The sequence below is a fragment of the Anser cygnoides genome, chromosome 3 (genome assembly GCF_040182565.1).
Source record: "Anser cygnoides isolate HZ-2024a breed goose chromosome 3, Taihu_goose_T2T_genome, whole genome shotgun sequence".
Lineage (NCBI taxonomy): Eukaryota > Metazoa > Chordata > Aves > Anseriformes > Anatidae > Anser > Anser cygnoides.
In genome coordinates, this window is record NC_089875.1 from 19,590,475 (window position 1) to 19,617,493 (window position 27,019).

The window sequence follows — 27,019 nt, forward strand, 5'->3', positions numbered from 1 at the left end:
TTTTCTGCATTCATTTCCTTTGTAGAATATTCCCAGGTAAACCAAAAGCAACCAGATGTGGGTTAGGTAATATAACCTGGCAGCTCCTCCCAACTATTGGAAATACAGCTTCAGTTTTAGCAAGGAACATTTTCAAATTCGCTTTCATCTCAGATGAAAGACATATAAGGATACCTAATCTCTCTCTCTTTTTTTTTCCCCTCTCATTCAGCTGATCATTTCAAGAAAAGCGCAATTTCTTTTGCTCTAGGAGCTTCATATTATTGCAAACAGCGTCACAACTGAATGAAACGCTCACATTGCAAGGGCATGTGAATGTTCAATCTCTAATGTTTCTTCAAAACTTTAAGGCATAGAGGTCTGATGCATTAGAAATATATCGTGTGCATGGTACTGATCTCATCTTGTACGCTCACTCTTAACTTCGGACTTTTGAAAATGCTGCCAAACATTCAGATGCCAATTAAGAAACTAGAATCCAGATCTTACACAGAGAGCAAGTAATTCAGCGTAGTATCTCTACAAACTATAATTAAAAGCAGTTAGCTTCATTATGGGGAAAGCAAAAGTAAAGAGGCAGAGACCTACTTTCGGTATTGCTTTCCTATAAAATATACTGTACATTACAACTAACCCATTCATCATTCTCCAGCTGCATTCAGTTAAAATTAATCAGGACAGATCAAATCTAAGCACTGAGACTAGCAAATAAGAGTAAACACAAGGTTACAGAAATCCTAGACTCTCCTTGATTACTAGAGAAGTATCAACTTCTACAATATTACCTGGGTGTCTAATTAGCCAATTCACCCCAAACCATTGTTGCCAAATTTAAAATTATTAACAACACCACAATCAACGCTGGCTGTGCTGCTGATACTCATGGCCAGACAAAACCAGACCTCGGTTTCTCAGGTTCACTACCTACATATGCAGAGCAGTGCATATTTCTTCCCTGAAAGAACCCAGTTTCAACATCCTCGCATAAGATGGAGACAAAGATAAGATACACAGCAAAGGGAGTACTGTGATGGCAAAAAGCAGGTTAACAACTATTTTTAAATCCTGATTACGTCTAAGTATCTCCATCATTACCAACTGTGATCTGTAAGAATAAAATATAGTTATTCACCACAGACTTGTTAGGAAATTGATATCTAGGCATTCACAGCAGAAGCTACTGCACTAATAAGGGGTAATATAAGTAATGCAATATCTGTATTTCTCCCCCAGCTGCTACCAACCCAGCATCAGGTATCACAACACACTGTCTGGAGCCATTGTGCTGATGACACAGAAACTGAAGCAGGTGATTATTGACATTTGGCAGGAAGCTTCACTTGCAAGTATCAACTTAGATTAATTATGGTTAATTACATTTTTGTCAAACAGTACAATGTCAGTATCTGAAGGAAAAAATGTTCTCTTATTTATTGTCTTATTTATTGTCATGAGAACATGCACACAGAGGTTTCTTTTCATGCTATCCTGATCCCCCATGAAAAACTAACATGTGTAGCATGTTTAAGGTTTGCAAATATATTATCTGCAACTTATACTTTGTGATACCATTAAAATGTTAGAGAAAATATATCCAGATGAGACAGTCTCCACATGTACTACAGCATATGATGGACTGTCTAGGAGATGGAAAATCCATTCTTAAAAGATATGATTTCAACTTCTTGAAGTGACTTCAATATCACTTTTGTTAATATCTCTGCACACTTAAAATACTGTAAAAGGAACATACACATCCATTTCATATTTTAAGTGATACCGTTTAGCCCTTCTCCCTCCTATGTATAGGAACACTTCTAAAAGTGGGAAACATTGAATTCTTATCAGAGCAACTTTTAACCCACCTTTTGTTAATCTGGGTACCTCAGCGAACAACTGCTTCTACATTCTTCCCTTCTACGGGCATCTTTTTTTTGGTGCACATTAAAAGTCAAGGGCCAATGAGTATCTTACACCTACTCTCAGCGCAGTCTTGCATAATGCGATCCTGGTCTTGACTGAGGCCGTTATTAGCTCCTGTAAAGTGCTGCTACTACTATTAAAATGGAATATACTGGAACAAACAGTAAGGATGAATGAATGAGTGAACAGCATTTTGATGGTTATACATCTGATGGTTCTAGATACTAAATACTGAAAAAAACTCTGTTCCATGTTAAATGTAGTAATAGATTTTAAGCAGAAAATAGTCCAATGCACTACATGTTGTAGGCCATAGAACCACATTCAGTAACTCAGGCATCACATTCACAGTACCCAGAATAAAATAAGAAAAGGATGGGTGCTCTCATCTCTGAAAATTATGTCAAAATAGTAGGAAATTTTAAATTTGAGCCATTGTCCTTACACTGAATTGAGAAAGCAGTGTAACCAGTTTGCCTGAGTTTCACTATTTAAAAGTTGGAATACTTACTTATGCTATAACAATAGTGTCAAGTTTAATTAATTATGTCTGTAAAATCTGTTCTAAATGAAAAACGTTAGGCATGATTTATTAATTATCTCTACAGCACCACTGCAGAATAACAGACTGATCGTTGTTTTATCGAGGGGATAAAATTTCTAATAAACTACATTTCAAACTGGAAATTACAGTAACAGCCTTTTTGACTTATTTAGACTTGTTTTGTGGGGAGAAAGGCAACATGCTTTTGACGAGTTCTAGGTATAGAAGTGTAATGAAGAACAAGAGATACAGGAACACTCACACAGCTTTCCTAGTGACATTAATGTTGCACTAGCTAAATGGCATTGCATAGATCATGCAAATAGGGACTATATACCTAGCACCAATGCTAGACCAAGCTGAAAGAAAACTACTCTTCTATTAGATGTCACTTATTTGTAGCCTGACTAGTTGCAGGGATCTGTGCCAGTCCTATAGCCACCCGGAACCACAGACAGTATGACATTAACAGCCCCAAATTACCCGCGAGGTGACAATGTTTGATCTATACAGGGCCTGATTTACGTTATGACTCCACTATTGTCAGCTTTCAAGTTCACAGGTGCATTACTGCTATAGCATGCATCTGCAGGCCAAATCCACATATCAGGGCTGTGAACAACGGTTGGCTGCAATTGCCACAGCCCGTCTCTCAGGGTGCAACGGGACCTCTCTTTTGGTGCTCTTTTCCCTGCAAGGAGTACCTTAGCTGCTGTCACAGGGAAATTATAATTCAGCCAACACTTACTAGGGCCAGGAAGTCATCAGCACAGATATGAGAGTAGAATAAAATATTCAGAAAAGACACGTATCGAATGACCTGTGAATTACACTGATTCAGCACATCTACTGGACAGTCCTGTGGCCCAACTCTTTCCTGGACACTCTGCCTATTCTTTGGCCTGTACTGGCAAGCTCCACACCCTCAGTGCCAATAGCTGGAGTTTCAGAGGAGGAAATGAATCATGCCCTTGGAATGCAAACTGAAACCCTGCAGATCTAAGAAAATAGTTACTCATCTGTGTATATATATACGTGCATAACTCACGTATTGCCAATTACATTTCAATCTGATACATGAATAAAAAAAAAAATCTAGCAGAATTCAGTGTTAGATGGCATTCCAGAGATAAAGCACGTGGTTATAAATGAAACAAACAGCACCATGTGACTTAAAATACAACGTGGGCCGAATTGGGGCCCGATCCAGCACAAAATTACCACAGCTTTTCCTGGCTACATGGACATCAGATTGAATGGTTGCACTGCGACAACATGGCACGTAATTCAGAAACACCAACCTGCTCTTGGAAGTGAGACAGTGAAGGGCCGTCTGGACTGGGTCAAAATGCTTTGTGAAAACATTGTGGCTAAAACAAATATAGTGTAAGCAGGAGCGGGCCAGGTTTGATTTGTTAATTTGTCAAGACGATCCCATGGGGAGATTCCCTTAATTTATTACTCATCTGTTTACGTGAAGTCGAGGCTTGCAGGTCGTGGCACCTCTCTGTTCCCCACACAGCCCTAGGGCTGCCTGGCAGCGGAGCTACATCTCCACACAGCCTCTGCTGGCCCAGCCGAGCGGCACGGCGCTCCCACAGGCGGGAGCAGCCGAGGAGTGCGGGCCAGCCCCGTCCTTTTAAAGCGCAGTCGCCACTTAAGACCTTAAATTCGCCTCAGGCCCCGCCACGTCCCCCTATCTCGCTTCCTAACGGACGGCCTGCAGGGCGGCCGGGGAGCTCCCGGGCCCAGAGCTGAGGCAGGCAGATAAACCTCCGCCCGGCGCCAGATAAGCCGCCGGCCCCGGCACCCGTCCAGGCGCCCGGGGCTGCTGCTGCTCCGCCGCCCCTCCTCCGGAGGCGGCCCCGGGGAGCCGGGCCGAGCCGGGCCGAGCCTCCCTGCCCGCCTCCCCCGGCGGGAAGGCCGCTGAGGCGGCAGGTGTGCCCGGCTGATCCGCCCCGCTCGCTGCCGGCGGCATGGAGCAACCGCGCAAAGCTCGGATCGCACCGACTCTTCCCATTTTCCGTCGTTTGGGTTTAGGCTTCACTGCAGCGTGTCTTAGTGATCATAATTCCACCGATACACAAAACTAAGAGGCCGTTTACTTGCCTTGGATATACCGTACCAGCCATCCGATGTCAGTGGCTTTGGTCTCAGGCCAGATTTGTGCATGGCTGTATCTACACAAAAGCCCCAGCTCTCAGTGACTGACGCTGTCCTGACGGTAATAGAGAGGCAGGAGGCTGCCGAGCCCGACCATGTTTCTGCTAGTGTTTGCGACAGTTCTTACAAGAGGCAGACAGCAGCAGCCTACCTGTACACATCCTCTCACCAGACGGCTATATTGAAGACACTGAAAGTGTTCCGAAGCCACTGAAGAATGCAATAGTTACACTGCTTGGATCTCCATAGTGCCATTGTACACGCCTCTTTCTGGGGAGGTAGAGGTGTGCACCTTCTGCTAACCACTCTTCGAACCTCCTCCTTATGGGTAGCTACTGTATGACACAGAGCTCAACTTTCATCCTGATTTAAAAGCATTTTATGTAACTATGCTACTGAATCAGCCCCAGGTTTCAGAGTTTGAGGCCTCTTCCCAAACTGTACACTAAAATGCATGTAGGAGTGAGCAGGACAAATAAGTCCATCATCCTGCAACTCCTTACCTGCAATTTGCACTGCCTGTGCAAATTGGTCACCCAACGGCTGCACGTTTCTTGTACTTACCACAGTGTCAGCATTTTGCCACACTTGTGGTGAGCAGAACACAAGCAGTAGCTGATGCGAGCACTCGGTCGCAGTGCCTGGTGATGGCAGCACAACCACCTCCCACTTACCTGGGGCGGGATGAATGTTCCCATTCTCATGCTGCTGCCACCACTACCAAAGCGGCGAATCAGACAAGCATGTTTGGAGAAAGTATGTATTTTGCCTGCTATTATGTTCTCACAGAGGCGCTGCAACACACTTTAAAGAGCCTTTATAACCTCGTAGGCTGCACTTATCAATCTGAATTAGAAAGGTACAATTATCTAGTGTAGAAAAGGGGTGGAAATGGCTTTTAAGATTGCTTGTGCCATGTACCCTGGCAGACAGGGCATTTCATCTACGCAGCACACTCCAGATGAACCATTCTCAGAGCCATTTCCTAAAGGAAAATATCCGGTCACTGTTTGTGAGCTTCTATTCCCTCCCGGGCAAGTCGTCACATTTCAATGTTTTCATGGTAAATGCAGGCTCCCACAGACTGACCACTATAAGCCAGTGGTCAAAACACCTAAATTCTCAGAAGGACCTCACATACATAAAAACGGTAAGTTGGGTCCCTGAAAGGACCGAAACGTCAGATTGACCCCGAAGGTTAAAATACAACATACGCAGGTAGTCTTCGGTGAGGTTTGAGCCTCTAGCAGCTGAAAAAAATGGAAGCCCGGCAACTAGAAAGCATACTGAAGTTAAAAAAAAAAAAAATAGTTAATAGTCACTAGCAGCACAGCCACACCACCTGAAGAGAGGGCAGAGACCCTACGTGCATCTGCATCATCCTCATCTGCATCATCCTCATCTGCATCATCCCCATCCCCATCATCCCCATCATCCCCATCCCCATCCCCATCCCCATCCCCATCCCCATCCCCATCCCCATCCCCATCCCCATCCCCATCCTCCCCATCCCATCCCATCCCGCCCCACCCTCCCCTTATCGCCCCCCACCAGCCCTTTCCCCCCCCCCGCTTCCCGCCTCACGTCACCCGGCCGCGCGCCCGTGACGCCAGCGCGGCGCGGGGCGGGGCGGGGCGGGGCGGGGCGGCGGTTGGCGGAGCGGTGCCAAGATGGCGCTGCTGCTGCTGCTGCGGGACCCGCTGGGCTCCCGGGCGCGGCCGCTGCCGCTGCCCCCCGGCGGCGGCTCCGTGCGCGGCCTCCTGCGGGACTGCGCCCGGCGGCTGGTGAGCGGCGGCGGGCGGGGGGGACGCGGGCACCGGGGGGTCTCGGTCCCGGTTTTCGGGCTCCGTGCCTCGCCGCGGAGGTCCCTTCCAGCCCCTACAGTTCTGCGGTTCCTTAACGGTGCGCTTTGCCAGGTTATTTCGTTTTTCAGCCGATCACGTGATAAAAATTGTGTTGTTTTTTAGGGTATTCCCGAAGAAAGTTTATACGTGAAGTGCAACGGGCGGCTGGCTCATGATGACGATGTTCTCCAGAATGGCGCGGTGTATAGCCTGGAACCGAGGCTTTGTGGTGGAAAAGGAGGTTTGTTGCTCTGTGCTTTCTTACGAATTCACGTCTTAGGTTTAAATTTCATTTATTTATTTATTTATTTATTTAATACCTTAATACTGATACCAGAAGTTGTAATCTGGTAGCAGATATCTCGCAATGCAGATGATTGCGGGCTGTCCACGAGGTAAAGCCAAAGCTGAGAGTTTACTTTAGGTTGGATATTAGGAAGTACTTCTTTACCGAAAGGGTTGTGAGGCATTGGTATGGGCTGCCCAGGGAGGTGGTTGAGTCACCATCCCTGGAGGTCTTTAAGAGACATTTAGATGTAGAGCTTAGTGATATGGTTTAGTGGAGGACTTGTTAGTGTTAGGTCAGAGGTTGGACTGGGTGATCTTGGAGGTCTCTTCCAACCTAGACGATTCTGTGATTCTGTAACAGCTGTTGTTGGCACCGTCCTGTTTTGCATCCCTAGTTAGCTTAGCTCTACTAGCAGAAATCTGTAAGGTGCCTCTGAGTGAATTCAAGGTCAAAATTGTGTTTAAAAGGCTTCTTAGTTTCCTAAATTTCACTTGTGGTCGCTTATGGCAAGTATTCCAGCTACAAATAGTCTGTGGCTTGAATACGTTATATAACCTAATTGATTTTGTCTTTTCTTATTTGAAAAAATAAAGCCAAGGTCTTAGTATCCTGAGAACTAAAGATTTCAGTCTAAAACAGGCTGCTTCTATTGTCAAAATATTTTAACATTGTTGTAGATGATGTGCTAATCACAAAAAAATATGCAGCCACTGACAATATGGGCATTCCGTAAAATCTAACGTGAAGGGTGAAACAAGTTTAGCAGAGTATATTTGCATGTAAATGAAGTCCATATATGTTTGCTTTTTGAATCTAGTTCTTGGAGCTTTCTGGCCGTTGAGCTAAAATGCTGAATAATTGTGCAGCCTTGCATCAGACTGCATCTCAGCTTGCGTTGCCTTCTTCATAGTTTTAGAAGGAAACAAAAAGAAACATTACTGCTTTAGCTTACGAGCTGTTGTGTTGGCTGGTTAAGTGCCCTAAAAGTGTTGCATGTTTTATAAGCTCATTGTATAGCATCCATCTTCCTCACCTATTGTCTGTCAGTTTCAGTTATCCTGGGATGACCCAGGGTGCACATGCTGTGATTCACTCTGTGTTACTGATGTGCTGTTGGAGTTGCTTAAAAATTGCTCTTTGACAATTTTGCCTGCTTTGATTTGACTTTGTAATTAAAAGACTGATTAAAAATAGGCGAACAAGCACAGGTCAGAAATATCAAGACTTACTGTATGATCTCAAAGAGTTACAGATCATGCTTATCATCGTATAAGAAAACTGAGCGCTCTATTATCAGGTCTAATTCAACACTTGTGACCTTAATGAATTCATTGCTGTTGATTTTTGGGAGCATGCCTGGCTAGGTGTAACAGCTAGGTTCTTATTCTTCAGAATGTGAAATTCGATAGCGTGTTCAATGAGCTACATAAATTTTCATCGCCAATAGCAGTGATTGGTTTTAGTAGCTGAACACAGTACTTTTTCTGCCTCATGATCCAGTCTGGATTGGTTGTTATTTGCAACACTTCTTAAAGGTACTTTGAGGGCACTGATGGTACAGATGTGTTCAGCTTTTAATTGAAAAACCGTGGTTAGTACTTTCAAGTTGCTTAAAGGATTTTATTAATCCACATTGTCTCTTTGAGGCTGTTAAGTGTCCTTCTCAAACGTGGGACAACATAAGATGGGACTCGATGAGAAATGTTAGCAGTTGTGCGTACGAATAGTGGCTGAGGAGCATATAGAAATCTGTTTTGGGGGGCTGTCCAGCATAACGTTGTCCATCATGATCATCTCGATGAAGTGGCTATGGCTGTCTCCTAAAATGTCACCTGGTGACATTTCTAACGTTGTAATTTTCAATTTACCCCATATTTCAGTAGCATTGAGGGAAAGAGAAGTGTTGAACTCCCTATATTATTTTTCCATAGTTAATTCTTTTGTTTTGTGCTAACTCATCTCCATTTGTTTCTGTTTATCTAATTCTTGATTACTTTTTTTCCTCAGGATTTGGATCTATGCTGCGAGCACTTGGTGCACAGATTGAAAAGACAACAAATAGAGAGGCTTGCAGAGATCTCAGTGGAAGGAGACTTCGAGATGTCAATCATGAAAAAGCGTGAGGCATTTTCTTAGAAGCTAGCATTATAAAATAGAGCAACTGCATAATTCACTACTAACAAAAGAGGTCATATAACAGGCTGTTATAGCAATGAATTTTCCTTTTGAATACTAAAAGGAGTGAAAGTGAAACTATGAGCACAGATAGACCGGAATCACAGAATGGTTGAGGTTAGAAGGGACCTCTGGAGGTAAACGGGTCCCATTCCCCCTGCTCAAGCAGGGTCAGCTAGAGCAGGAAGTCAACAGCATTCTTTTGGCATTAATGTATTATTGAAAAATAGAGGTGATTGTACCGTGACCTTCTTTTGAGAGAAGACTGGTCTGCACGTCTTAGATTTCTAATCTGAAAGTCTCACAGTTCTTCTTTCTGAAGCTGCAAGGCATATTGGGGAAAGTTGACCTTCCTGCTGTTTCTGGCTTCCAGAATAAACTTTATTCTCTTTGTTTTAGCAGACTTTCTATATATTCCTTCAGTAATTCCCATGAATGTTTTTGTTCTTCAGCATTTGGTAATTGCAAAGTAACAAACTAATATTGCACTAAGTCTCAGAAATGCTGTCATTTTCATGGCTCTGTAATCTGCAGGATGGCTGAATGGGTGAAGCAGCAAGCAGAACGTGAAGCAGAAAAAGAGCAAAGGCGCTTGGAAAGGCTGCAGCGGAAACTTGCAGAGCCAAAGCATTACTTTATAAATCCAGATTACCAGCAGCAGTGTCATGAAATGGCTGAGCGGCTAGAAGACTCAGTCCTTAAAGGTATTGCAGTTTAGCTTCATTTTATCTCCTCAAAAAATAAAGCAAATTGAAAGCCCCTATGACCGCAGCCCAGCATGAAAATTAAAGAAAGGAAAAAAATGCTGACAGTAGCTCTTTCAGTTGAATTACATTTTAAACTCCAGTAAAATTTGTTGAATTAATTTTTCCTCTTTGGCTACTGCTTTTCTTAAATTGCATTGAACAGCGTAACACGGATTCTAGCGATACTTTATTTTACTGTGCTACAGTGTCATCTCACAGTAATATCAAAATTCTGTGAAGGTAGTGTTGGTATTTCATCAGTAAGAATTATGTAATCATTTTCAGTAAAATGACGATACGTGATCAGGTCTTATGTAAAAAACAGAAATGGACTACAGCTACAAAATATCCTGTTTCATTTACCGTTCTCTGTAGTTATTTTATTTATCCACTGGTTGTTCCCTTGCTGGCAGCTTGATAGTGAAACTTGAGGCTGAATGGGATGTAGAAACTAGGAGTTCACATCAGGAATCCAATTTTAAGATCAACTCTGTGTCTTAGTAAAGTGGGATAAGGAAACTTTTGTTGCTGCTGAGTTTGTTGAAGCTTTGAATTTCCATAAATGTGCACTGATAGTGATTATTTTCAGTTAGTGTTTTATACTGCATCTGAAATAAAAAGAGGCCTGTTGTAAATTCTATGTATGAATTGTGTAACAGTGAAGTAGACTTTGACTTCCTTTTGTAGGATTGCAGGCCACTTCAAGCAAAGTAGTGTCACCGGGAAGTGGCAGTAGCCGGAAGCGTCCAGGTGAATCTGGAAAGAATGGAACAAAATATGGAAAGAAAAAATGCTTTTTGTAAGTACTTTGACTCCATAAAACTTTGAACTTAATGGAAATTTGATAAATGTAAGCAAACAACATCTCATCCAGAAAGTAGACTTAAATAACAATTAATAAATGGAACTGATTAAACGGAAGAGCTCTAACTAAATGTTGACGGTTTCATATAACTCTGTCCCAGCAGGAGCAAACTTCTTACTTGCAAAAGTAGGCATCCTTTTTTCCCTCCCTGTTTAATATGGTTATGTTCTACTAACACTCATTTTCCTTTTTTTTTCCATTAAGGAAATCAATTTAAAATGAACTTAAAACAACCAATTAAAACAAAACAAAAAAAAAAAAAAAACAAAAAAAACCCACAAACAAACCCCAAATCACAACAGCTGTTTTTTCTTCACGTAACATGAAAGAGAAGGCATAATGATTCTCCAGTGGTGCTTGGAGTAGCAATGGGTAGCACACACTTTTGTATTTGGGATTGCTGGTAAGGTACACACCTTTTCTTGGGAGATGTCAGGTCCTGTTTGGTATTAGCAGCTCTTCGTCTTACTGAACTATCCTAAATACCTGCTAGAGTAGTTCAGTGCATCTCTTTGAAGCAAGTTTTGGAAAGAAAAAGATTAGAATTAAAAAAAAAAAAGTGAAATTTAGGTAAATACTTGTAATGTACTGCTTGTTGCAGGCTGGGATTGGAAGGATTGGATGATACTGACAGTTCAGATTCTGACGACGGCAGTGAAAACGATTCCCCTCATGCATCTGACGGAAGTTGTCCGTCAGGCAGTGGATATGGTGAAAATGCTGGCAATTCAAGCAAATGTTCAAACAGCCCTGTGGATCCAGCAGAACATAGTCCAGTCACTGAGAAGGCACCGGAGCAGCCAGAAGTTAGTGGAAGTGACCTGCAAAGGGAGATGCACAAAGGTGGGCAAACTGAAATTCCAGCTGATGAAAACAGTAAAGTGACAGAGCCCCAGAAGGAAGAGGCCCAAGAAAACAATGAAGTAACCCAAGGCGTGAAAGAAGAGGTGCAAGAAAATGTTTCTTCCAAGGTGCAGGAAGTGGACCAGTCACAGAGCACAGTAAGTATGAAACAGTACAGAACACGGTGTGTCTCTTTTCTTCAGTTGCTTTTACTTGATCACTTTTTTTCTGTGATCCACAAAGGGAAGGGGAAAGGATCTGTATCATCTGAATTTGATGCATTAGATGTAAGTGCTTGAGTTTGAGTAATTATCCTCCTAAGAAGCTAATAGAATCTTCAGTGTTTGATACAGAGCAGACAAAATCCCAAGGTTAAGAGGGAAAAACTGCTTGACTGAAGATGATGCATTTCCATACTTACAAAAAGGGAATGTGCAAGATGAAGGCAGCTGCAGCCAAATAAGGCTCTTAGCTGACAGTCTCTTCACAGGTAACCATTAGATCCATGTGCAGGAAGTAGAATTGTAGTAAAGTGGCAGCGGTCTTGAGAGATAAGTAGAGTGGGTCAAGGCAAAACTTCACAAAATTAAGATTTTTAATAGTTTAGAGTTTCTACTAAGATGTAGTTGCCCTTGGCTGTGTAGTGTTGTCTTTCCCAAGATCTGCGTTTCCCTTTTTTTTGTGTTTTCGCTCCTTCCCCGTAAACTCTGGATCCAGAATTCCTTATTGATGCAGGAGGTAGAGGAAAAAAAACATTCTGTAGGATGAAAGACTCTTACCAATACTTCTTGAGACATTACCACTCTCCAACTTGACTAATCTTACTTATAATTTGATCTTAATGTTTATAACTGACCACAATTTTAAAATTAGAAGTTATTGCATGTAGATGCCCCCTAAACCAGTCAGCTGATCAGTGTTTCTCAGTATTTTATTTATAAAAGACTTGAGTCTAGCTCACAGAGAACCCTGGTCTGCTGCAAATTTCAGTTTTCATTTGACCAGTGAAAGTCTGAAAGCAGCAGCTCCTTGTATTAGAGAGGCAAGATTAATGTAGGTGATAGGCTTTGCCTGAATTTGCGATGGATGGTGGAAGAATGGTTTTAAAATTGATCATTTGGCGCATCAGGGATAGAAGCACTTCTGTACTGTAGCTATACCATTATCCTCGCTGGCAATTTGGGTTGGTGTCAGAGCACCCTCAGCTGGATCAGGAGCAGTGCTGACCATGAGGTTCCTTCTCTGGTGATAGACAGGAGGATGACAGGGATTCTTTTGCTGCGGAGGCTCTGGATTGGTCTCTCAACCAGAAGAGAGTGCAGCTTTTCCCACTGAATTGATGAAAGCCCAACTAATATTTGGCAGTAAAAGTTGGCAATATTTGTGCTTCATTTGTCCCTTGTATAATACTAACATTTGGAGGGGGCGGAGGGTGGGTGGGGCTGGAGAGGGAAATGATGAATCAAGTATTTTTTCAGGCTAGAAGAGTTGCTTGAATTTTCTGCCTTTGTTCAACTAGAGCAGAAAGCCTCCCATGAATTCAGCCATTGGCAATGGCTGAATTCTGATAAGTAAAGGTTTAATACAGTTAAATGGGGAAAAAAAAATCAGGGCTATAATCTGATAAATTAGAACTTGATCATCTATTGTACTATTAAAGCAGGGACACTTTAAAATGGATGTTTACCATTCTCCACTGTTTACCTTTTGCTCAGTATTTGTGAGGCTGTCTATTCTTAGAACAGGAAACTCCACCAGTGGCAGATTGTTATTGCAGGTGGAAATATTTTTATAATAGTCCTTGATGTTTTTTTTGTGTGTTTTCTGTTTTTAAGTAGGACTAGAATAATGAGGCAACCAGTCTTTTTTGTATGCTTAGCAGGACAAAGGTTCTGATTCTGCTAGTGCTAATTGTTTTTGTTGAGCTCATAACTCAGTAGTCTCACTGTTGATGCTACTTGCTCTGAAGTCCCTTTGATACCTCCAGTGTTACGCTTACCCTAAGACTTATAGCTGCTTCAAATGCTGAGCAAGGTGGGGTTGATTTTCTTTTGTCCTTCTTAGTGTGCTAGTGGTCAGGGTGTTAGTAAATTCCCGCTTTTGAGTTGTAAAGTCCTTGTCTGGATTCTTCTGCGGACAAAACCCTGGGTAACCTGCAGTTGGTAACCTTACTGTGCTGGTATCCAGAGGCCTGGACTGGACAATATGCAGGGGTCTCTTTCACACTCAACTATCCTGTGAATATACCAATTTTCTTTTAAGAAGAAATTTTAATAACTTTTAATGTGTCAAGATGAGAAGTAAGAGCTTTTTTGTTAATCTTATTTGTATCTATTTCTATAACTAGAGTGTAACTGCATTAGAATAATTGTTCATTCCCCTTCCTGATAGGGGCATATTGTTGTATTCTGCATGTCATTAAAAAAGGGCTGATAGCTTTGTTGTGACTCTGGAAGCCAAGGTTAAGCTATGGAGCTGCTAGATGAGATGGTGGGCTGTTATTTTTAGTTCATTTTTTTGCGAGGGGATAAAAACAGTGCCATCTATTTTGTCTCCTGGAGAAAAGTATTAAATAACTGCCACTTACATTTTTAGTTTACTTTTTAAACTGCTATTGCAAGTAGAATGTGTTAATTTTAGTGGAGTAATTAAAAAAGAAAAATCACTTACGCTTATTTAAAATGGCTGGTGCTTCTGTCTTGGAGGCTGTGTGCATTGCAAGACTAAGCTTGTCTGCAGCTTGCCTAGACATGTTAGAGCGAGCCTTTTAACTAGCTAGCAGAGGCATTGCAAGGAGGAGAATTGTAACAGCACAGCTGGACACTGGGTGTGAAGCCCACCTGGGCATTCACCCTGCTCTTGGGTGTGTCATCTCTGCTCAGACGTGCATGCTTAAGGCCAGGCTGCTGGCTAGCTTAAATTTGCTTGCACGTGATGCAGTAACACTTGGCCTGGATAAAATAGATACTGCTAATAAAGAGAATATCCAGCCTAACATATATGGAGATATAGATCAACTTCATTAAGTAAAGTAATTAAGACTTTGAGATAATCCTAATTTAAGGTTTTCTGTAAAATCAAGCATTTTGTCTATACTTGCCCCGCTCCCTCTGTCAGGAAGAAAACAATAATTGTCACAGTGGATGTTTTTCTCTTTGCAGGAGGTGGAACCAATAGACCTACTCGCATTCAACTCTGCTGCTGAAATGGAAGTGCTGGGTTTAGATAAACTGAAGATGGAACTGATGGCTTTAGGGCTGAAATGTGGAGGCACTTTACAGGAAAGAGCAGCAAGGCTTTTCTCAGTGAGAGGTCTCACTAGAGACCAGATCAATCCTTCCTTATTTGCAAAGCCACCTAAAGGGAAAAAAGCAAAAGTTTAAATTATTTTGTGTCTGTGTACTTTCAAGTTTTCCTTATTCTATTTCCATTCTGTACTGCCACATAGAATTCTTTGTTATCACCGGATAGTTTTCTGTTTCTATTTTTAATGAAGTTTAGTTAACATAACACAGTAAGTTGCTAAATAGTGAGTTTTGTGCTCAGTATACAAGAGTGTTATAGTATTCTTTACAAATGGTTATAACAAGTCTTAATGTGACAGAACAAAATTGCTGCAGATGGGAAGAAATAATCTGAATATCTTGAATTTGATGATTCTATGACACTGTCGTCATTTATTTTAAGAAATATCAATCCTTTCTTGGCTTTAACTTGATTCTCCTTTAATATGTATTGAAGATAGCACAGTTACAACCGTCAAAAGATAAACATCAGACTTATTATTTAGGCTTAAAAGATGAAGTTTATATAAAAAGAACATTTTTATATGGATGAAGATAGTATAAATAAATACTGTTCTATGAATTTGTGAGATGTCAGGTATCAATACGATATCAGTTAATAATTGGTATTTCTTTTATAAGAACCAGTTCAATAAACAAATTTACTACTTTTGTCCTTGAAAAGTGTCTGAGTGAGGAAAAAGAGATGTACATCCTTAAGAAATTAAAAAGAATAAATTATATTTGTTGCTTGCTGAAGGTTGGTAAGATACTGAGTGATCATCGGAACATGAATGGGAAATTTAGAATAGTGGTTTTTTGTTTGTTTTGTTTTTTTTTTTTTCCCAATGGTAAAGGCAATGGAATAGTCTCTCAAGGACTTGAATATCTGCAGCAGTGCTGCTTTACCCTAGAGTAGTGTCTGTAACCTTAGGGCTGGATTTACCCTGTGCGGCGCTAAGGACTAAGGATGGAGGGGCAGCGTATTTTCATGACTGTGTGCAACTGCCACTTCCTTTGTTTCAGAGGCTTTTATGTAGTGTTCAGTCTGGTGCCTCAGATTTTACCACTGTATACTGGGGAATATTACGTTCATGGTCTGCCTATCAGATTTTCTTGGAGAGACCTGAAAAATGACCTGAAAAAAAATTTGCTTTCTTCCTTTTCTGTCATCTACCATTAGTCTGTCTGTATAAAGTTTGGCTCAAAAAATAATTTTGAACTGCAACACTGACAGGAAATGGGTTTCAAATGCTAGGGAATTAGTTCACTTGTGGCATTTTATGTCTCAAATATGAGCAGTGCTTATCTAATATTTCAGTCGGCAGTGACTTGGTTTTTCAATCTTACAACCTTTGTCCTCAGAAATTGTTTTGTTTATGCTTGGAAGTTAGCTCGGGATTGAGAAAGGGTATTGAAGCTCAAAGTTTTTTTTCTTGACAAACTGTAGAGGTGAGCTGCCAAAACAGTTGTGTTCATGCAGCTGCCCCAACATGCTGATTAATCCGACAGTTTATATTCAGTCACTGATGGGACCTGTTCTGTGACTTGCCAGGACAGTGAAGGGAGTCCTTGCTAGATCTGCTGGTCACTTCTGGTCACACCCCATCCCCTGACAAAATCTCTGGCATGTGGCCAAACCAAAACCAGCATTCCTCTCTTGGTCTTTGAGGTACTTGGTTAGAAAATGAAGATGGAGAGTTTCCTGCTCTGGAGATGTATCCACCTGAAGTTTACGGGGGAGCAGTCCTGGTGCCAGCATTCCTCCAGGTGTCGCTGAGGGTCAGGGACAGCCTGGGTGTGAGCAAGCATCCTTAACGCACCTGGCAGCCAGGTCTTCTGTTCTCCTGCATATATTCCAGTTCATAGCAGATGGTCTCGAGTCATACTGAGGAAAGGTGTGGAAACTGGGAAGTGCAGGATTTATTTCTAATGCAGCAGCTGATAGGCAAGTCAAAAACGCTTCCTGTGCTTTGTTTTGTCTTACTTGTAAAATGGATTTGAGTCTACTCGCTAGTTGGAACCATATTTTGTGCATTTAAATTCTGTGAAAGTGCTGTATGGTACATACAAGTCCTTGGTGCCCTTTTGGGTCTTTCAACTGAGTATGAAACGGATAGGCAGATACGTGCAGTGGTGGTAATTACACCGTCATACACAAATCCAGCACTCGTGGATCTACTTGATGGAGTGTTCTGAAAACACAAGTTATGGCAATTGAGGGCTAAACTGCTGAATTGTGTTTGAACTGTTCTCTACTTACCTGCACATGTGATCCAAAAGTAGTGAACTTGCCATGTTGCAGCTTATCATTAGTATAATTTTGTTTATTTGATGAGCAGTGATTTATATACAGCAAAGAATATGGCAGATAAGTTCATGTTTGTGGCAATAAAGCACTTGACATGTCTGACACTTTAATCTGTAAGGGAGACTTGGGAAATTCCAAAAAAAAAAAAAAGACATTAAGATTCTGCAAATCATATCTCATGGGGGTTGTTACAGGACAAGGGGTGGATCCTGGTTAGAAAGGTTTGGTTTACTCTGTATGTCTCATTAGGGAACAGGAGTAGAGGGTACCTAGAAGGTCACCTCAACATAGTGAAGTTTGGTAGTCATGAATATGTCCATCAAGAATATTTTGCATCAGCAGCAGTCCCACCTGGGTGCTAAGCCATCAGTATGCTTACTGCTCTTCTCATAAAAGCACATACCGAGGGTGTGTCAGGAGTGCCTTAGCTACGTGAACATGCTGAAGCTCCTTCATAGTATGGCAGGGGATAGTGTGGGCCAAAACGGAACAGGCCAATTTAATGATGTGTGTTGGTAACAACACTTGCCTAACTTACTTCCCCTGGCTGCAATTGTGCTTTCACTTCAGCTGCAGTGACTCAGCCTCTTCTAAGCCTGTCCCATGCACTATCATCCACTTGCGTTTCTTGTTGTGGATTCCTTGTTCTAACAAATCTGTTCCCTAATGGGGCATAAGGTGTGCCTCTTAACAGATTTGTGCCAGCATAACTAATGGAGCATTGTATAGGGTAGGGAATAAATAGTGGTCGGCGGAGAATTGGAGTATCTTCAACCAGCAGTAGTGCCAAACACTTATTAAATTGTCTTCAGTAGTGCCAGAATTAGAAGCATTACCCTTCCTCTCTGCGTTGTTAGGATAATGGCTTATGTGTACCTTGAACCAGCTCAGTGCTTAGGCATATTTATTCTGTAATTGTTTAGATCCTGCTGAGCTAAACAGGAACAAGCACTTGTTCCGGAGTATGTCTGCATGCGGGGTTAGCCTTGAGCAATGCTACATCTAGAGAGGCATACAGGCCCTCACTGGCAGTGCTTCACTTCCATGTGACGATAGGGTATCCTTCAGAAAACAGATCATAGACAAGACTCTGATTCTTCAATAGAACAGAAACAAGTGCTTGAAGCTTTCTGAAGTATTTGGACAACAGAAGAAAGAATTCAGCAGCTACTAATTATATATAAATTAAAGCCATTCCAATGTGTAATGGGTTGTTTCATATAGTACAGAATGGCCTCAGAATAAAGGTGATCTTTTCTAGTGCAGGACCAGAGGATAATGCAGAGTGTACGGTACTCCTGCTTTTATCTTTATCTTTCCAATGAGTAATGCAACTTGGGATTTCAAAAAATGTTTCTGGTTGTAAACACATCAAGACTATGAACATCTGTCCGAAAAAAAGCTTTGTGCTCCTGTGCAAACACTTCCCCAACAAGCAAGAAGTGTGTCTTGCAGAATTCTTCTGAAGTGTTTTGCGTTACGTTGTTTTTTTTTTAAATAAAAAATAAAAAAATATTCTAAAAGAGCTAGAGCATTGTCTTGGGTTTCTCTTGTATTTCAGAGTTATTGACTGGTGATAAAATTAGAGAAAATAGTGGCGCAAGCCTGGGGAAGAGCTTTTACTCACTGAATACAGATCCATGTATACCCTGGAAGGAAATTTAAGTACGTATAATGCAGAAAAAATAGCAAGGAACAGGGCAAATCATTAGCTATGTGAAATACTCAGGTTTGGTAAGAATTGGCTTCTGGCTAGCAAGTTCAGAATTAGAGCATAATGTCTCCTGTGCTGCTGTTAAGCAAGGCTGCGGTCTGCTGATCACTCAGCTTCAGTTCCAAAATGCAACTCTCTGGATCACCCAGTGTTGCCAAACAGGAGTATTCATTGCTAAACCTGAGTAATGTTTTTCTGCCTTTTTTTCTGTGACATGAATGACACACTGCTAAGTGAAAAATGGTATTTTTATCCCTCAGCTCAGAAGAAAAAGCTTTAGAGAACTTGCATATCACATAAAACCACCTAATTTCACTAAACGATGTTTTTTATTTCCACAAATAATTTTCATCTTGGGATCTCTCAGCAGTGTAAGAAGTCCTAAAGAGCTTACATTCACAAGAGCACTGCAAGATTAGGGTTGATTACGTCTGTTTTCTAAACTGAGGTACAGAAACATAACTCATGGAAGTTTACAAAGATGACCAACAGCAGACATGGGAACAGCTGACTGCCTTCAGTCAAAAGGCTCTTTCTATTTTCTTCTGCTAGTTTTCTGCAACACAGGTGAGTTACTGAAAAGCTACTTCAGTGTTTTAGACACGTCACTGCTAGCGCTGCTAGTAAGGATGCACGGAGCATGCAGTAATTTCCTTGTTTTTCTGAGTGTGACAGCTTTTACACTTGCTACTGTAGGTGGCAGTGGACTAACAGAGGAGGATGTGTTCCGTAAGCCCTGGCTGCTTTGTGGTGGAGTACAACAGGGAGCAAGAAGCTCCTCAGAGAGCTGCCTGTAACGTCTGGAAAGCAGAGCAGTGTTTATAAGGCACCAGCTGACTTGTGAAACGTCTGCTGCAAGTGTTCGACAACTCACTGAAAACATCGCTGGATTTCTGGTGGTTATATATGAGGTCACGTGCACTGTGTGATGCTGTATTCAGCATAAGGTAATTATCTGAGACCTCCTAAGGATGACAGTCACTAGCCACAGGGTGGGAAGTTGGCTGCTCCCTTAGAAACAGCAATTACGACCTGAGTGTATTAATTTTCAGCAAACACACACTTTTAAAGGGAATATGCATACCTGAACTTTCAAAAGGGCAGATTTATGATCACTGAGAGAATCAGAAGGAGGAAAAAAGCAGGCAAATAAAAATCAGGAGTACCTTTAACATGAAATTTGATGTTTGTGCTGCGGAGCACAACCATGGCTGCTGCCTGTGTCAGGGGAGAGGCCCTGGGGTGCAGACCCTGTTTGTGGCTGTGTGCAGGTCCAAGCAGCCCAGCAGAAAAGTGCTGGCGGTGGGCACACTGCTCTCCTGCTGCACCTGCTGGAGGAATGGAAAGAGGCATTCAGATCCTGGCTGCCCATCTTTGCACTGGAGTTAACTTCACATTAAGTTAATGCAAAAACCAGGAGATGCTGAGACTGTTGGATGGCTCCTTAAAAATACCAGAGTTCTGAGGGATCACACGGTAGCCTGAAAACCCATCAATTCCCCTGTTTGTTTGCCTTGGGTCCCCTTTTCCCAGACTCCAGCTGTTCCCAGCCAAGCTAGAGGAGCTGCCCTGGTTATCACCTCTGTTGGGATGTGGATTGGGAATTTGACTTTCTACTTACCCCAGCAATTAGGAGGCTGCCCTGAAAGGCCAAGTGTCAGACACTCTTTGTAGGAGTTTGTGAAACGCAAAGGGAAAAAAAAAAAGAGATGGAGAGGAAATGAGGTCTCACCAGAAGGGCGAAGCTGCAGCTTATCATAGATTTTAAAAGAAAATGGGAGGGCAGCCTTTGAATGAAAACGTGGAAGGATTAGCCAGGGCAATTTGACTCAGCTAGCAGGGATGTTTAGTATGGCTTGAAACCTTGGTTATCTCTCCGAAACGTAACGGTAATGGAGAAAGTCCCTGCCATAGGAATGTGCTGCTGTCCTGCCCAAGTCTGCTTCATAAGAAAAGCTTTCACAAGATCGATAGCCCTTCCCTTCCCTTCCCTTCCCTTCCCTTCCCTTCCCTTCCCTTCCCTTCCCTTCCCTTCCCTTCCCTTCCCTTCCCTTCCCTTCCCTTCCCTTCCCTTCCCTTCCCTTCCCTTCCCTTCCCTTCCCTTCCCTTCCCTTCCCTTCCCTTCCCTTCCCTTCCCTTCCCTTCCCTTCCCTTCCCTTCCCTTCCCTTCCCTTCCCTTCCCTTCCCTTCCCTTATGTTAATGAAACAAACTGTCACCATGTACATAAGGTGTTTTGTCTCCTCAGTCTGTGCTGCTACTCAGGCAGGAGGAATAAAGTGACAGCTTGACAGACTTTGTATCTGTTACAGCTTGTACAGACATAAACGCAGCAAGACAGCATGCACAAGGTATCACAGGGTGGGGAGGAGCCAGGTCTGAATGTTCACGATGACAGACACCCTATAACCATGAGAAGAGAGTGGCTGAGGCCAATCTGGCTCATCCAATTCTGATCCAAGTCACCCTTGGTGCTCTGTGCCCGGTGCTGGCACTGGTGAGTCCGTGCTCCTGCCATTTTTACTCCCCTCTAAGCTCTTGTTTGTTTGTTTTGTTAGGAGTGTTTACAGAAGTGAAAGGTGCCAGCCCATCTGCAGGCCAAGGGGAAGGCCTGTGAGGCTGGGTGACCTCAGAGCTGGCCTCGCGCAGGGTGGCAGGGGCGCCTGATACCTCAGCCTCAGTGATGGACAGCCCGATGCTGCTGCTGAGTCCAGCAGGCCCCAATCCCCACAGAATCACAGGGCGTTGAGGTGGGAAGCCACCTCCGGGGGCCACGTTGTCTAACCCTCCTGCTCAAGCAGGGACACCCAGAGCAGGTTGCCTGGGAACACGCTTTTGAATATGAACTTCTCCAAGGAAGGAGACTCCACAGCCTCCTGGGGCAAGGTTCACCTTGTCTGTGGCCCCTGGGCTCCCTGCCCAGCCACACAAACGCACATAGGAGTCCTCCCACCAGCAGTGGGCTCAGCCAGCACCTTGGTTTGTTCAGCCTAAAGAAGAAGAGGCAGAGGTGGCCTCATCACAGCCTACAGCTTCCTCACAACAGGGAGCGGAGAGGTAGGTGCTGATCGCTTCTCTCTGGTGAACCCAGGGTCAGCATGGAGCTGTGTCAGCAGAGGCTCAGGTTGGATATTAGGAAAAGGTTCTTCACCAAGGGGGTGGTCAGGGACTAGAAGAGGCTCCTAAGGGAAGTGGTCACAGCACCAAACCCAGCAGAGTTCAAGAAGCATTTGGATAATGCTTTCAGACACATGGTTTAATTTTGGGGTGGTCCTGTGTGGAGCCAGGAGTTGGACTCAATGATCCTTGTGGGTCCCTTCCAACTTGGGATATTCTGTGATTCTGTGTTATATACAGTTCAAAAAAAAGGATTATGCCACATTATCACCGCCTTTCTCTGGGAGATGTGCTACTGAGATGCCCGTGAGGAAGGGCCGGGGCTAATGCACTTCACCAGGGCACAGGAGAGGAAGGAGGCAGCCTGTTTCATCCAGGGCTATAGTTATAGGACTATATACTTGCCTTGCTGCCTGCCCACCCTGACGGTGCACTGCTGCAGCTCACACAGAGAGCGGCATCGCTTGCCTCTCAGATGAGTTTCTGGAATTTCTCCTTGTAAAGGTACTAGCTTATACCCTGCAGAAGCACGGGGAGGAGTGGCGGTGGTGTGTCCTCCACACCACTCAGCCCTGTGCCTGCCTGCACGAGCAGATAATCTTATCATGAGCAGGCAGAGACACACACGTAAGCGGGCTGTTACTGGGTGCAGGTTTGTACGAGCTGGACACTGGGATATGTTCAGAAATATCACTGATTTTTTCCCTCTGCTTTCACACCTAGGAATAACTATAAGCAAACACATGGATATTTTAATAATTATATTTTATTGTTTCCTTGTTGTTGAAAGCAATTAAGACTAGAAAAAATAGCCCTTAATTGAAAAAACTGTAATACACAATCAGAAAAATATGGGCCTGATTCTACAAACTGCTACTTGTGCAAGCAAACCATAGTCATGGTTTGTAACATGCCTATTGACATCAGGACTCTAAATTCTGCCTAAAACTGTGCCAAGCCCTAGGTACAGGGATGAAAAATATTACCCTTTGAGTTCCGGACAATATCATATGTACATTTATATATAAGTATACATACATACAATACATACGCACATATATATAAATTCCTTTGAGCTCTGGACAATATTCTATGTACTTATATGTATGTATGTAGACAATATGTATATATACAATATGCATGTATACAATACCTGTTTGTATACTACATATATGTATGTGTGTGATACATGTGTATACATGTGTGTATACAATATATACACGTAAGTGCTTCTGCTCTGCAATCCACAATAAACATGACTTGGACAGACAAGGACCAAAACTTACAAAGCACTGGGAGCTGAGGAACTGAGAGTCAAACCCAGGTGGGACTTCTGCACCTGACAATGATCATTGTCCTTGCCTTTTGCCTGCAGCTGTGTGCAATACCCCGGGGTAGGGACTGAAATAACCTGGAAGCAGCTCCACCGAATCCAGCAAGGTGTAAGTCACACAGGTTTGGGTGAGGATGGATGCTCCTCTGAGCCCACTGGTGTCACAAGTCCTGTCCATCCATCTGCCCCTCACACCAGTGCCGCACCATTTGCCATGCAGCTGCACTTCTCGATGATCATGTTGGGAAACTCAGCTGCCTCGATCTCGGTGCGGTTGCCCCTCCTGACCAGGTACATGACGGGGAGCGAGGAGGTCTCGGCCACAGCGCAGGCACGCTCCCCAGCCCCCAAGTGCTGCAGGGACCTGGGGGGCTGCAGGCAGCCCCCCTGGCACCGGTAAGCCTGGTACCCAGCTGGCTCAATGACCCAGTACTGTGTCCAGGAGAGCTCACGGAAGCTGATGTAGTGCTTCTGACGGCAGCAGGTGGACTTCCCCGTCACCACGCCATCCTTGCAGTCCCCGGGGCCCCTGTGTGTGAAGCAAGAAACAACAGGAAATCAGGAAGGCTGATGGCAGAGGCTGGCCCTGAGTCACGATGCTTGGACCATGCTCAGGTTTGCTTTGAAAAGTCAGGCAACAAAGTGAGAACGGTAACTCAGGGTCAAGGTTGCACAGATTTTGGTTTCATACTCACCCATAGTCTTCCAAGTCGAGGGTATAAACCACCAGCTCGGGCTTGCCCATGGCTTTGTCCCTGGGGTCCTGCGAGGTGAAGCGCACCGCTTTGGCCACCTCCGAGGCATAACTGCCTACTCGCTCCCCCTCAATCCAGACCTGCAGGACCATGGGCTCCTGCCTCTTGTTTCGCAGCCAGTAATGCACAGCCTGTGTCACGTCAAAGTTCTTCCAGCCCGACTCTCGCACTGGAACCAGCCTGCCCGTCAGAGAAAAGCCGGTCAGATAAAGCCTGGGCTCATGGTGCTGTTGTTGCCACCGAGTAATTTGCTCCCTGTGCGTTGTCATGTGCCTCAGTTGCACGATAACTTGCTGAGCAGCTCTGGGCAAGCACCCACAGCAATTAACTAACTAAAAGAAGCACACAAAGCATGCAAGTCTAGCAGACACCAAAGGGAAAAACAAAAACCCTTGTGTGTGCCTGTACCAGGGTATTCATTCATGCAGTGCAGGGTTATATGCAGCATCAGTGCTCATGACAGCAGTCTGCTAAACTTAACTACTCCCACCTGCACCTGTCCTAGCTGTATTAGGGCCACAAGTCCCTGCCCACCCAGAAAGTTGGTCTGATGTCTAATTCTGCCTTCAAGGGTTGTAAAGCTTTCAAAAGCTTTAGACTGCAGAAACAGATGCTTTTTGCATAATTTACATATTGAAAGCAGCTAATGAAGTGGCCAATGGAAAGACTATCAGCAGCCAGTAACCCCTGTGAGTTAGACTGAGAGGTAAGCAATTCAGATGGAGACTGTCAGAGGGGAAGACCATCATCTGACACAGAAATGCTTCGCTTTAATGCATCATCGCATATTGCAGGCTTAACCTTATACCTGCTCTTATCAGCTTGTTCTGGCCTTAGAGGCCACACAGCCCAGTTCTACAGATGTACCCACGCCGGACAGAGGCACACCCGGTGGCACCTGTCCCCTTCCCAGGGGACTGACACCCCATAACCTACCGGGAGTCGATCAGGGAGGTCCTGTTGGTACCATCACGCTGCCGTTGCACCCAGTAGACACTGACTCTGGCGTTGGAGACAGGCCTGTGAGACTGCTTAGCAGGCAGGTTTGCCCTGTCCAAGGGCTTCTTGAAAAGTTTCAGCTCGGCCATTGTCACCTCACTGTTTATCGGTATTCTCCCCTCCATGTCAAAGACGAGGTTCTGGCGTGTGGGGTCAGGATAGAGGACGTCTCCCCCAACGTCTGCACACATTTTGGACAAAAAAAGACAGTCTGTCATTGCCACCCTCTGTACCTCATCCACAATTATCATCACAACACACTCCTTGCATGCTCCCAAAATGATCCCTTGTGGCAGACAGCCACTAAACACACCTTTTCTAATGTATACCTGAGTCAATGTCTTGCAAATGCCCTAATTCTTCTTCTAGGTCTAAGCCTCTGCAACTTGGCAACGATGGAAAGAAATCTATATAATTCACCCCTAATGGAGCAAACACCCAAAGCTGTGCATCCCTTTGTGCCAGCAGCATGTGTGAAAGCAGCAAACTGCACAAATTGCAATGAAAAAGTGTCTTCCTTTGCTGCCCAGGATGCTATGTGTGTCTTTTAAAAGTAAAGCAAGCTTGAAGTGTCCTTGCACAGCCTGTTGTGTCTGCACAGCAGATTTCCTTGTGGATAATGTTCCCAAGCAAAATAAAAGGACCAGGGTGAGTGAAATATCCTCAGAAGACATACCACACCTGTTTCCTACAAGAACGAGAAGAGGACTTTCTGGAGCTTTGACTAAAAAACTGCAAGGTTTGCACTTTCTACTAACAATTTATTTATTTATTTATTTGTTTGTTTGTTTTTCCATCTGCCCCAAATGCTTCCTGAGCACTAGGACTTTTCTCTCACATGCCAGCAGCGGTCTGCCCTTTGCCAGGACTGTGGGGTCCCCTCTCCAGCTGTGAGGAGCCACTGACACGTGTTAATCTTTACTCTGCTGCTACGCATATGCTTTCCACCCTACTCCTCTTCAAAGGCAGACCCCAACCTCACCCCCCCCGTGGGTTTGCCCCCGCGCAGGGACATTACCTGCATTGCCAGGGATTCCCCTGAGGATGGTGCCCAGGCTCGGCGAGGCGCGGCGCTTCACCCTGTGGCGCTTCAGCATGGAGATATACTTGTTCCTCACGTGCTCTGGGATGACCAGGTCCACCAGGTCTCTCTTATGAAGCTTAGGGACCTCGGAGAGCCCCAGCTGCTTCAGCAGCACCTCCTTGAACTCTTCCTGGGTGAAGGCACAGACTGTGGTGGCCAGGCAGAGCGTGCAGAGCATCTGGGCAAAGCTCGCCTCCATCCTCCTCTGGCAGCGGCCCCGCAGGGAAGAACAGGGATGTCACCGGGGCTGTGGAGTGCTCGCAGGCTGCTGGAGCAGGACAGAGGTTTTATAGCCAGCCTCGTCCCACTGGCACAACAAATTCCACAAGTGGGGATGAAGCAGAGGACTTGAAAGGATCACCCCCCCGCCCCTTGATAGACACATGCCAGTTTAACACCTTCGTGTACCGCCAAGCTGACAGAAGAAGGTTTAGGGGAGCTACCAGATTCCTTCACTGGGAAGAAATTTCCCTGCTTTTTTAACTCCCTGCAAAGTTTTGCCCCCAAATCCCCTGAGCAAGCAGAGTCTCCTGTTCGGTCTAGGTCAGACAGAAAATACATCTGCGGACTGCGTTGCTGTCCGTACTGCACCATACGACTCTTAAAGGAAGCCTCGATCTTTACCCTAGGAGACTTGTTACCTGAAATGGCCAATATCAGTCAGGAGAATAAAGCTACAGCTGAATGTCCATCTTTATGGCAGGCATTACAAAAATAATTTATTTTTTGGGGGGCGGAGGGTAGGTACCACTTTGATCTCTGAGTATATGTATCAAGCATATGACTCGCAGCATTGAGTCATGGTGGTTGAATGGTTTATGGTCTTTTACACCGCCTCTGAATCACAGGAGGTGGAAGACCTACAGGGCTGGCGTTTTGGAAAAATGTTCCATCACTCTTTATGGATTCCTGAGTGCTTAATAATATGTGTGCTTAAGAGAAGATGGCTTTATATACAAGCAGATAATCCCTCAGTGAACGTGAGACACCAGTCTGCTTCTCCAGAACACAGGTAACAGCTGTTGGTGTGTG

At 44.0% G+C, this 27,019-nt stretch overlaps 2 protein-coding genes across 2 annotated transcripts; one reads left to right on the forward strand and one right to left on the reverse strand.

Annotated features, from left to right (window-relative positions):
* The first annotated feature begins 6,250 nt into the window (after positions 1-6,250).
* Positions 6,251-15,435, forward strand: SDE2 (SDE2 telomere maintenance homolog). Its single transcript, XM_066993637.1, has 7 exons — positions 6,251-6,414; positions 6,598-6,715; positions 8,771-8,882; positions 9,473-9,642; positions 10,372-10,483; positions 11,151-11,550; positions 14,554-15,435. The coding sequence occupies exons 1-7, from the start codon at positions 6,301-6,303 to the stop codon at positions 14,773-14,775; spliced, it is 1,248 nt and encodes a 415-aa protein (XP_066849738.1). The 5' UTR covers positions 6,251-6,300; the 3' UTR covers positions 14,776-15,435.
* Positions 15,436-23,129: 7,694 nt separating this feature from the next.
* LOC106031588 (left-right determination factor 2-like) lies at positions 23,130-26,345 on the reverse strand. The gene is made up of 4 exons (XM_013174044.3): positions 25,922-26,345; positions 24,841-25,084; positions 23,845-24,084; positions 23,130-23,678 (listed from the first exon to the last, which is right to left on the reverse strand). Exons 1-4 carry the CDS (start codon positions 26,184-26,186, stop codon positions 23,339-23,341), a joined length of 1,089 nt encoding a protein of 362 aa, XP_013029498.1. The 5' UTR covers positions 26,187-26,345; the 3' UTR covers positions 23,130-23,338.
* Between the last annotated feature and the right edge of the window lie 674 nt (positions 26,346-27,019).

Bases quoted from the DNA above. Each gene is read 5' to 3' on its own strand.
- SDE2 (XM_066993637.1), top strand. From the start codon at position 6,301: ATGGCGCTGCTGCTGCTGCTGCGGGACCCGCTGGGCTCCCGGGCGCGG. The intron at 8,883-9,472 runs GTGAGGCATTTT...TGTAATCTGCAG, and splicing joins GATGTCAATCATGAAAAAGC to GATGGCTGAATGGGTGAAGC. The intron at 11,551-14,553 runs GTAAGTATGAAA...TTCTCTTTGCAG, and splicing joins TGGACCAGTCACAGAGCACA to GAGGTGGAACCAATAGACCT.
- LOC106031588 (XM_013174044.3), bottom strand. From the start codon at position 26,186: ATGGAGGCGAGCTTTGCCCAGATGCTCTGCACGCTCTGCCTGGCCACC. The intron at 25,085-25,921 runs GTAATGTCCCTG...AAATGTGTGCAG, and splicing joins GGGAATCCCTGGCAATGCAG to ACGTTGGGGGAGACGTCCTC. The intron at 23,679-23,844 runs GTGAGTATGAAA...CTTCACACACAG, and splicing joins CTCGACTTGGAAGACTATGG to GGGCCCCGGGGACTGCAAGG.